This window comes from Protopterus annectens, chromosome 11.part0 (assembly GCF_019279795.1).
Source record: "Protopterus annectens isolate FY-2018-M chromosome 11.part0, PAN1.0, whole genome shotgun sequence".
NCBI classification, from domain to species: domain Eukaryota; kingdom Metazoa; phylum Chordata; order Ceratodontiformes; family Protopteridae; genus Protopterus; species Protopterus annectens.
In genome coordinates this window covers 1,190,537,568-1,190,549,921 of record NC_056745.1, presented here as the reverse complement: position 1 = coordinate 1,190,549,921, position 12,354 = coordinate 1,190,537,568, and the positions used below count along the sequence as shown (strand labels likewise).

The 12,354-nt window shown below is 38.0% G+C and overlaps 1 protein-coding gene across 1 annotated transcript in view; it reads left to right on the top strand.

Moving 5' to 3' along the window:
* COG5 (component of oligomeric golgi complex 5) overlaps positions 1-12,354 on the top strand; it is a 3,265,454-nt gene that overhangs the window by 3,147,691 nt on the left and 105,409 nt on the right. The window contains exon 20 of the mRNA XM_044088540.1: positions 1,090-1,216. Within this exon, the coding sequence (XP_043944475.1) occupies positions 1,090-1,216 (127 nt within the window). The remainder of the gene's footprint in view (positions 1-1,089; positions 1,217-12,354) is intronic.

Genomic DNA, 12,354 nt, shown 5'->3' with positions numbered 1-12,354 from the left:
GTGTTTCTTTCACACAATTATTTTAAAATCATACCTGAGTTGCTAGGGACTGAGGAACACTCAATGGTAAGCTCAGAAATGTCTCCTAAAATCTGGAACATTTCAGATGAATGTTCAGTTTAGTTATAAGTTAACACCCACTTTAAATAAGATTAGCTCCTGTGTGTTCAGTTGATGTGACACAGCATGTAAGCTAATTTTTTTTTATGATCTCAGAGTGGTCACATTTCCCAGTTGCAATGATCAGTAGTTTGGCTGGATGTTGGTAATGAAGTAGTAGAATGGAATCACAAGCAAGTTTCCATTTATTTCAAGTTTGTTTGTTTTGAGTTGTTATTCCGTGAATGGCATATTGTCTGTTTCTCTGATATACTATATATGTAACATTTCTGCAAATGTGAGAGCTTAGAAATAGAATGACACGGTACATGTGCACTGGAAGTTGAATGTTTTTCTTTGCCTGCTGACATGACTCAATTAATGCAGGTAGTGCAAGCTATGACAGGATGTGGCAATGTAGTTTTGGATCTTTTTAGGTGCAAAAGTATTTTCAGTTTAGTGGGGGAGGGGTTATATTTTTTGAAGTGTTTCACTGTATAGCAGCATCTGGTGAGTCAAGTGCCGTAATGCATTTAAGTCCATGCCCAAAATAAATTTTGTGTTTTCCCTGGTGACGTCATGTCAGGCAGGGCTCCATAGACTTTAATGGATGTGTGTCTGAATAAGTGTAGTAATCATCCATTAAAGTCTATGAATGCATCGTATGTTTTTCCCAAGTTGATGTCACTGAGGTTAAAGATTTCCCTTACTTCTCAGAGGCATCAGTGTGGGAAAATACATTTCAAAATGCCTTTGCTTTTGTTTATTTTTTTCCCCATTTTAGACTAAAAAAAATCACTAATAGAATGAAGATCCTACATGGCACTTCCTGCACCATATTCAGTGGTACAAAATGTAAGTCACACTAGTATGACAGAACACTTTAATTAACAAATTTTATGTGATACATGAATGTTTTCTTTAAATTTTCATTTTGTGTTGAATTAAGTCATTACGTTCATTTGTTTTTTTTTTTACGTATTTTTCTAGGCCTCTGCTGTTTCAGACAAGTGAACATATTGCTAATAGTCCAGCTGTCGGGGAACTTATTCCACACAGCACTATTATTCACTTCCTGTTTTCAAGAGCACCGCCAGAGTTAAAATCTCCACACCAGGTAAATGGCTTCCCAGTTTTCACTGCAGTAACACTGCCTTTTTTATTCATACTGCATTAAATGTCTTTGTAGTTTACATAGCATTGTTGTCTGTTTCTTCAGGTGCTAATGCATCATGGTATCCTGGTGGGATCAGTTCAGAGATGCAGAAAATAGCTAGTTGTTGAATCCTAGCTGAGGTGTTCAGTAGTTCATCAAAATCAGAGGAGTGTCTTAGAGATTAGAAAATGATTTATGCAACCTTACTCCATAGGACAAGAATTAGAAGTGAAGTGCTCATTGTCAGATGTTCCAGACATAACTCATTCAGGTGATTTATATGAAGATCACACTTAAGTGAAAAAACACCTTGATATATAAAAAGTTATCTTTCACAATAATGTAAAATGTAAAATTTCATGCAAGAAAGTGGCCATCATGAGCTTTACTGACTCCATGGTATATTTACAACATGATAGGAACATTATAGCTTAACTTCAATATTTTTTTTCATCTGTGTTTTAGAAGGATAACAAAAATGCAAGTAAAGCTGAGTTATACAAAAACAAATTAAGTTGGTGAGCTGGGAACTAAAAATTAGGACCCAGGACATAGTATGATATACTGAGCTGAACCATCAAAAACTAGGGATGCCTTCAGCCAGGCTACTTGAACATTGCAGTTTCATTTGTAGATTTTAAAATTCTTCTTTGAAGATTGTGTTAAAGGCTTAATAGGTAAGGCATTCTTATTTGCACGTAGTAGTATATTTTTTGACAAACTGGATGCAGGAACATGGCAGCTAAAGTGAAAAGTTTTCTAAAGTTCAAGACTTGCTTTAAAGTTTGTGAACTTACCATTTTTACCTGTATCGTGAACCAAGGGATGTTGGACCCCAGTTACTAATTGTGACTTATATATATATATATATATATATATATATATATATATATATATATATATATATATATATATATATATATATATATATATATATATATATATATATATCACTTTAGGTTTGTCACCATCTTTGATATGTTCCTGAATTCAAATATGTTAGGCAGTGATGTCTGTCCACTACTTTTTCCTCATCAGTACAGACATGCCTATCAGTCCATCCGTTGGGACAGGCAGTAATGTACACCTTATGTAATAGTCTGGGCCTGGGCCATTGGTATTGTGATTGAGTATTTCCCCGGCTCAGCTGGAGACCTATGCATGCATGTTCACTTCAATAGGTTGCATATATAAGATGGGACAACTTCCTGTAGCTTTTTATTTTTCCACCAGTAATCAGACTTCAACCAACCATGCCACTAGAATGCAGATTGGTATAGATATAAGGTAAATACCTCATCTTTATGTTTTCAATTTGGCTGTAGAAGCTCAATATTTAAATTGTACATAAAAATGCAGTGTTGTGTACTTAGGAACTTGGAATCCAAAGGTGGCATATAGCCCTAGGTTGAATGGATACTGATTATCTTAGTAATTTAAATCAAATATTTTTTAAGTGGATGTGTTTGTGTTATTGTATTCCTCGCTCTAAAAAAGGTCTAGACATTTCCTATTTATTTTAATGGACCATCATAACTATGACAAAAGAAAATTGATTTTTAACTTTCAAATTGTGCTGAGCATTAGCATCTGATGAAGGGGTGGCCGCAGTGGTGCAGCGGTTAGCGTTGCTGCCTCACAGCAAGAGGCTCTCCGGTTTGATCCTCGGCTGGGTGCCTTCTGTGCGGAGTCTGCATGCCCTCCCTGTGGTCGCGTGGGTTTCCTCTGGGTGTTTCCTCCCACATCCCAAAGATATGCTGTAGGTGGATTGGACACTCTAAATTGGCCCTAGGTGTGACTGTGTCTGTGTGCCTTCTGTGGAAGGTTGGGCGCTGGGCTGGCAACTCAACACCATAAAACTCCACTGCCATTCATGAGCGGACAGGTGATCCGCTCTGGTGACCCTTAACCGGGAAAAGCCGAAAGAAGAAGAACATTATCTGATGAAGGGATATGTATAATCCAAAGTGAAAGCACCTGTTTCTTTTTTTGTTTTGTTTTGTTTTGGCATCTGGGTTGATTCATATAGTCATGTAAAACAATCTTTTCATTTTGTATTTCTGTATCTTTAAGCACTCCTTGCACACTGTTAATGTTTGAACCAGGGAGCAGTAAAAGGTTAGTTGCCTTGTTTTCTGTCCCACTATCTGCAAGTAGGAGCTACAGGACTATCAGGTTTCTTTCAGGTAGTCAGCACTAAATGTTCATTTTCCATTGTATGTTGGGGGAATTGAAATTTTGAATATTATTTAAACCCTGAGATTACATGTCTTTGGGAAAAGGGCATGCCCATTTTGTAAGGGTGTGTGATCTTTGTGTTAGAATAAGTATGTTGTGGGGTATTCCAGACGCAAGAGGTCTTAACTACTGGGAAAGAAAAGTTTCTTTTTTCTGTTGCATTTTCATTTAGTAAGATTATGTTTATTGTCTTTTTCTTTTATTCACGAGAGTCAGCATTGTATTCAGAGACTCTGAAATGAGTCCACTGCATAACACATTTACTTATTTTATTTTTGTTGACCAGGATAATTCGACTGGGTAGGAGCTGCTTTTTATCAAGGTCCCTGGGAGAAAAGCTCCACATGTGACATTATTTACATTGATTTTGACATTCAAAATATACAATTTACATGCAGAGACACAATTTACATGTAGATGTAAATTCATTGGTATTAACATATGCTCATATACTCAGAAGATTAAACGTCTAGTAGAAGCCACTGTGAAGATGGCAGTAAACTTGTTTTTTGCTTTTTTTCTAATTATTAGAATTGTGTGTTTAGAGTTTTACATGCCCAACATTTGAATGTATTGCTTTTTGTGGGTTGCTCCAGTTTTCTTCCACATCCCAAAAGCAAATATATAGTTGTCTAAAGGTTTTATTTTCAAGTTGCCCCTAGGTATATGTGAAGGCTGTGCATGTAAGTGTGCGTGTTTTCTGCTTGGGACTGGGGTTCCATCTAGGACTGGTTCTTGACATATACTCATTGCTTATCCAGGATAAGCTTTCAGATCCCTGCAATCCAGAATTTGATAAAGTTGATAGTGAAAGTGAATGGTTGGTTGGATGGATGGATGGATGGATGGATGGATGGATGGATGGATGGATGGATGGATGGATGGATGGATGGATGGATGGATGGATGGATGGATGGATAGATGGATGGATGGAAGGAGGAGGAGGTTATGATGTCATATAATGAGATCTCAGACTCAAAAAGGTATTTGCCAGAAAGAGCAAGTTAGGAAAGAGGGTGAAGTAAGAAGACAATTGCCTGAATATTAATGATTCTTTTCCAATTCCTTTAGGAGTGAAGCAAATTATCTAGTAGCATAGTGACTGATGCAGGGGCATGTTGTGAAGTTACACTTATCTGCAGTTCATATCTATCTTGTTATTCCCCTCTGCTGTGCTGACTGTCAAGCCAGCCCTGAATTAAAATTCCACCAGTGCCAACCAGTGGTACCACCAGCTATATAACAGACAAGGGGCTACATTCCTGATGGACTAAATAAGGTTGTTGGCCACTAGAGTGATAGTCTCTTGAGTCACATAACTAGTACGCAACAGGTTAAAGAACAAAAATCTGCTCGCATATCTGATTCCATAGCCAATTCACCAAATGAAACCTGAGTCCAAGAGTATGATGGAAATATGCACTGCTTCCCTGGGTATGGGCTTTCAATATCCACATCCACACTAGGACTATACACTGACCACTTATATAGATGGTCTTTGGTTTAGCAGCCTAGACCCCTTTCTTTCCATTCTGTCAGTGAATTAGAGTATCTTCCAGTTCCCCATATCCACAGTTTTCAAGCAAATGTGTGTGTGTGTGTGTGTGTGTGTGTGTGTGTGTGTGTGTGTGTGTGTGTGTGTGTGTCTATATATATATATATATATATATATATATATATATATATATATATATTTATATTTATATATATATATATATATAGACACACACGCACACACACAAACCCAGTTCAATGAAAGCTTGGTAGAATTCTCCAGTTTTCCACATCTTTCATCCTAGCAAGATAGTTCTACAATCACCTAGATTATTGCGATAAAGGCCTGCACATCAGTTACCATACTACTCTTGGTCAGTAGCCAAACATAAATTATAAAAAGTATCTCTGTGGTAATGTGCAGAATGACCTGGATTTTGAAGGTGGATACCACAGTTTGACAATCTTTGATGCTAAATAATCCAAAGATAATAAAAATGCATAAATAAATGCCAGTTAATCTTAAAAGTGAATAAAGAATAACTTTACTTAGACAATAAAGAAGACAGTGCTAATACAGATTAAGCATTTAGAGGTAAACAATTTGTGTACAGAAGAGAAAAATAATCAGTCATACAAGACAAAATATTTAAAGAGAAATCTGATCTACAGCTAAATAAACTTAGCAGAATCTAACTTAAGATGTACTGTACCCTCATATGTTACATACAAAAATGTATGCAAGATATCTCAGTGCCTTCCTGCAAGAATGACTGACTGACTGTCCTTACACTGGTTTCAGTTCCAAGTGTATGCATTTTAGCTTATTACTTCTGTTCTGACAGAAAACTATTTTTACCTTCAGACTTCCCCCATATATAGTGGAGCAGTTTTTCATTTGAATACTAATGCCTGCCCCCCCCCCCCCGTGAGCTACCTTTTTGAAAAATACTTTAATTGCATTTTTGTGACAGGCCCCACCAGAGAGGGAGAAGAGTGCATCAGATGATAAAGGACCAGCTGCAACACATGCTATTATTCTGGTCGGACAACACCAACCATCTACGACCATAGATGGTGCTTTCAGTGGCCAGATGTGGAGCTTGTTGGTGATATTTTCAGAGAACAGATGCAGAGCATGATACACAATTTTTGGTGATCTGTTCCACAGCATGAAAACTCTTTCAGTACTAAACCTTCTCCCTTCATAACCTGAGTGACATATTCTTCACTTATACACTCAAATTCCATATTTCTCTATCAAGTAAGTCTCTTCTGACAATATAACTACATCTACAATGTAATTCTTGCATATTTTTCTCTTTTTTTCCCTTTTAACTTTCTGTAATCCTAAAAATACATTTCTAATGTTTTTCCTTTGCATTTATTTTTTCGTATAACCTTAAATTGTCTGTATATTATTATATTTTTGTAATTTTTCACATTGATTATACGGTCAATTATTCAATGTTTTATGGAACTTTTCTCCCCGGGCCTCCGCTGAAAATGGGCTCTTTATGGCACAGTGGACTTTCCCAGTAAACAAATGTCAATCAGTCATTTTTATGGCCTTTGCTTTTCTGATGCAGGAAAGCAAGCAGAAAGCACAAAGTTGCTAGTTATACTTTAAATACAAATTCCAATCACTTTACAGCCTGTTAGCCTACTGTCTTAGATGATTGATAGAGCCAGATCAAAAGCATTTCATTTTTCATCCTGGTTCTGTTGATTTTGGCAAAAGGGAATTATAACTTCATCTGCACCTTAGTGGCAAAGTGTAGATTTTTTTGCAAAGTTTAAGTTGCAAAAGTGCCAACAGTCTGAAAGAAGAAACGGAAATAAACCACACACTTTAAATAAGCTTCTCTAACCTGGCACCACACAACAAACAAACATTAGAACAGTGAGTACAAACAAACAGAATGGGTACAATCATATTAGAGCTTGATTAACATTGGCTAAAAAAAACCCAAATCTGACTCTAAAATTAGTATAACATCTCCCTAAACTGCTTATGATAAACTTTTCAGAATAAATGAAATTGAAGGGACATCTAGAATGCCTGTCTGAATTAGGCAGAGTGTCATATTTCACAGAAAGGTGGCCACATCACTAGAGATCTCAAATGGTGTCTTGTGAGCACCACACACTGCACCAACCCACATTAAGGTATCTTACACTTGTGAACAACACAGAAACTCTGCACCAACCTACATTAAAATATCTTACATGAAAGCTGAGTCCTGTGATCAACACACCCACATTAAAATATCTTACTTCAAGACTGTATATAAATCATTGTCAAAGCCTCCGAGACTCACAAAGACTAAATCTTAACAAAATTCCAACAACACATCACCTTCAGGTACTCTTTCAGCAAAGAGTCACCAAGTGTTAAGTTATCTCGAATCCAGTACACCAGACCACTCTACAAATAGAAATGTTTTAATGATCAGTGACTCTATAGTCAGGCATACTGATTCTCCTCATACATGGCTGGACAAAGGGTGATGATGAGTTGTCTGTCAGGTGCCATGATTTTAATATCTCAAGGGCCCTTAATCCCTTTCACCTAACAAATATATCTAAAGTGTGAGGGTGTTCCACATGAGGGTGAATGACTTGGGATGTATAACCCTGAAGGATATGCAGAGATGTTTCAAAATTCTTGAATCATTTCGCAAATGCGGGACCTGAGTTAAATCATTCCTTTTCCAAGAATAATGACTAGGTAATCCCCAAGTACAAATAAAAGATATTTGGCTTCATGAATTGGCTAAACAGCTGGTGTCATTCTAGGGGGATCCCGTATGTGTTAGTGTGCGATGGGATGAGATGCTCAATAGTCTTGCTTGCTTTGGAAATGATGGTCTGCACCTCTCATTACAAGGCGTCCATATACTGGTTAAGCCTTTAATGGCTTCATAGTAACCTTTTAGGCAGAGTCCAGTTAATGGTCATCCCTGCATAACTCACATATCAGATCCAAAACAGGATCACATTAAGCTGGCTGTGCTCATTGTCATCAGTCTCAACAACAAACGTGCTGACCCTGAGGCCCTCCTGCATTTGGAATGCATCCATAGTTATGTAATTACTAAAACTTGGTTGAAATGTTCAGAAAGCACTCCCTGCATACCTGAGTTTTAGCCTGTGATGCCTTCAGACCCAATGGCAACTGTGGTGGCATCTCCATACTTGTTAGGGTCCATATCACCTCTAGACAGATTTCCAGAGACTTACAAATGGAACTCATTAAGCTCCAAATCACACTAAATAGGACCAACTGTCAGTTTATAGCATGTTGCACAACATCCTCTGTGTCCTGTAAAAAAACACTTAAGGTTCCAAAGTATTTGCGCTCGCTATAAACAAGAACTATATTGTTTTCACAGGCTTATCTACTCCTCAGTAAATTGGAGTACCAATACCTCCAATGTAGTATATGCCCAAAAGTTTTTAGTGTTAATAAAAAAAAAAAAAAAAATCCTGGACCAGATTTTTTAACAAACTCATTAGGGGACATAATATTTTTGACTTGGTCCTTAAAAATATATCTTCTTCATGTACTAATTCCCCTGGTATCTCCTTCCTCGTTTAAATCCAGTCATAAACTAGTGACCTTCACATGCAAAATCTCTAAAACGATTAAAACTAATATCTTAGAATTCTAGAGCTTCATACTTACTAATTTTTGTCAAATTGTATGACAAAATTTCAAAGTTTAATTGTAGTAGCATCACCCCAGACATTGCCATAGCAGGTAGCTTCACAAAGTATTTGTGTACCCATTTAGATAAATATATAGAACTGGCAGTCCCAGACGGATCTAAATACAATGGGAAATGTAAAAAGAAACCATCCTGTGGGTCCACCAACAAATAAATTCTACAATAACTGAAAAAATTCTTTATAGTATAGAGCAGATCAAAAGACTGTCATATTAAGGATAACATCAGAAAATTGACTAAACACTTGAAAAATACTTAGGTTAGCATCTGATGCTATGGACAGTTTACTAAGAAATAAGATCCAACATTACTCTGAACTTATTTGTAGTAACATTACCTACTCTGACCCAGTAGACATTGCTAACATACTAGCAAATAAATCCATTACAAATGTTATGCCAGAGATGACTGTCCAAAGCCTAATTATCCATAGTTCTGTCAGCACAGTCGCCATCATCATTGAAGAATATACATTGAAGGTGCTCTCTTAGACCAAAAATACATACTGTATGGGACCTGGTAATATACCTGGCTGATTAATAGACATGACTAAAGCTATGGCAGTGCCACTCTGGATTATTTAACCAGAGTTTAGCTAATGATTTTGTCCGTGAAGTTTAGTACACAGCAGTAGTGATATCACTACTGCTGCGAGCCAAACTGTAGTAGTGATACCACTATACAACTGTGGCCCCACCACTTTCTCTGGGAATTTTAGGCCCATCAGCCTAAGTCTTACTTTCAAAACCATTGAACATATAAAATACCTAATAAACCATGATATTGACTCAATAGCCAAGTGATGCCTTCAAGTGCTTTTGCAGTTGCATCCTACTGACACCTCTAGACATCAAATATTGCATTTTCATTATTTGCCCATTGTCTGCACAGACAAGGGCTAAATGTGGAGGTGTGTCAATATGCATCAATGTCAAACCTTGTCTAGACTGGTCAAACAGGATGACAAGCTGGATGTCTTCCACATGCAGACCACCATAGACAAATCCTGTACTATATCCTACCCTCCTATGGGTCACTCTCCATACCTCAAGAAGCTCACAGTGTATACTTGGACCTCCTGGAGACACTTACCATCCCACCTAACACCCTACTCATGGAAGACTTTAATTACCCCTATATAGAGTGGGAATTGTACACTGCTTCAAATCTACAGGCGCAGAGATTCCTGGACTTTATAATTACAAGCACCGTTGACTAAATAGTGAAAATGCCCACAGCTCCAATATACTGGCCTTCATACTCTCAAATATGGGAGAATGTTGCACCCCTCCAATGTCTCACCCCCTCTGGTAAGGTCTGACCATGAAGCTGCCTCGCTTGAAATCAAAAACAACTCTGTAATCACAGTAAAACCAGTAACAGTTAAGAACTATTCCAAGACAAACTACCTTTCATTAAGTGATGGTTTGTAAAATTAATTGCCCTTCCACACCCCAAGAAAACAGCAGCGTATGCCGAATTGCTCTCAGAAACTCTGTGCAACCATGGCAATGGCTGCATAGAGGCTGTTGAACTACCAGTAGAAATCCCAGAAACAAACCACCCTGGTAGCATCAAAAACAGGGTGTTCAACAAAAGGAAAATAATTATGACAAAAATCAGAAGAGGCAATTCCCATAAAGATAAAACTCTCTCATCAAGCTAAATAAGCAACTAAGAAGCCTAATTAGGTCAAACAAAGCCAAATTTGAGGTTAAGATAGCCTCCCAGATGAAAGAAAATCAGAAGGCCTTCTTCAGCTATGTCGTAAACCTCAAGGGCAGCATACAGCAATGTGCTGAACTGGTAGCTAATGGTGCCATATTCATTGAGCTTGGTAATATACATAACCTGTTAGTAGATAAATTCAAGTCCAGCTTTACCCCACATCACCCCCAACCATCCCCCAAGAAATGCCCTCAAACATAACCTCTTCAACTGTAACTAGGGAGCATGTGCTGGCTGTACTCAGTAAAGCCAAGAACAGCCTCAGTGGGCCCAATAACGTCCTGGGATGCCCCCTGAACAGTGTAAAATAGACTTATCAGGACCCCTTGGAGTCACTGTTTAACTATAGTCGTAAAGCAGGCTTTGTGCAATGAGAATGAAGGACTGCAGTGGTCATCCCCCTTCATAATGTCTGACTAGTCTTATTTGCAAAGCTGTGGGAAGAATTATCATGGAAATTATCAACAAGGACATAGGAGACCTCCAGACACCAGATCCATCCCAGTTTGGCTTTGTCAAAGGAGGGTCATGCTTATTGAACCCTGGTAGACTTCTTTAAAACAGGTCACTAAGGCAAAGGCTGAGGGAAAGCAGTGCATACTGCCTACCTGGATCTAGCTAAAGGATTGGCTACAATACACCACTCAGGCATTGTCAATTAACTTACAGAACTAGGCATAAACCCCTTTATAACATGCTGGTTAGTTAGCTGCCTCTCAGATAGGACCCAAGAGCATAGGATCAGTGAGGCCACCTTCACAAAGAGTCTGGTCACCAATGGAGTCCCTTAGGGCTGTGTGCTGGCCCAGTCCTCTTTGGCATCTGCTTCTTAGCAGCCAAAGCATCTGGCTGACCAAGTTCGCAGATGATTGCAAACTGGGAGCAGTCATTGAATCCCTCCAAGATGACAGTATTCTTCAGGAAGGTCTAACATAGACAGATGCTTGATTAAAGTAAGATATAAAATTATAGTGGTTAGGTTGGTATAATGCAGTGCCACCAGGAGGTAGAACTTCAGAATCTTTTATATTTGGTTTAAGACATCTTTCTGTGGGTGCTAAGACATCTGGGATTTGTTGTACAATCCAGTCATGAAAGTCAGATATTTTATTGCAGATGCTACAAAAGTGTATTGTGGCTAGCATACCTCTCAACCTTGAAACATCAAAATTCTGGACAAAGGCCCATGAAGAGTAGGTACAACTGGCCAAAAATCAGGACACTGATTAACATAAATGTGCATACATAATCATGTAAACCTGCCCACTCCAATGGAATTGTGGGATACCAACATAAATATTGATGTCACTAAATAATAATAAATAATGGCAGACGTGAATTTCAGACTTCATATCCCTCAGAAAATACATAATAAAGCAAAACCTATTGTAGAAACTATCTAAGTAGTTTACAGGAGCAATATTTAAAATCTGTCCCTATTTTGGGCCTTTGTCCCACTATTATTTTTGTCTTTGTCCAGATTTCTTGCTCTGAGACATTTAGAGGTATGCTAAGCATATTACATAAAATCTCAACACTTCACACCCATTTTCAGGAAATAATATGCAGGATTACTGTTCCCACCCAGCAGAGATGGCCAGTTGCAGCTCTTCAGAGACCGTGGTCCACATTGAAGCTTGACAACTCCAATTTCTCAAAGAGAAAAAGGAAGCATACAAGTGTGGTATGAAGTATTGGTCAGAACACAATTTACAGTGCATTTCTGGACAGTAAAACAGCTTACAACTCAGGGTCAGCCTTATGAATAGGCAACTGTACTTTGTGGTCTCTACCTACCTAACAAATGGTTCACGTGAATGTTATACTATTATTGACCTTTCTTTATCCCTAGCCTGTACAGAAATAGACAGCAGTACAGCAGAAGTAATACAATCACTTCTCTGCTGA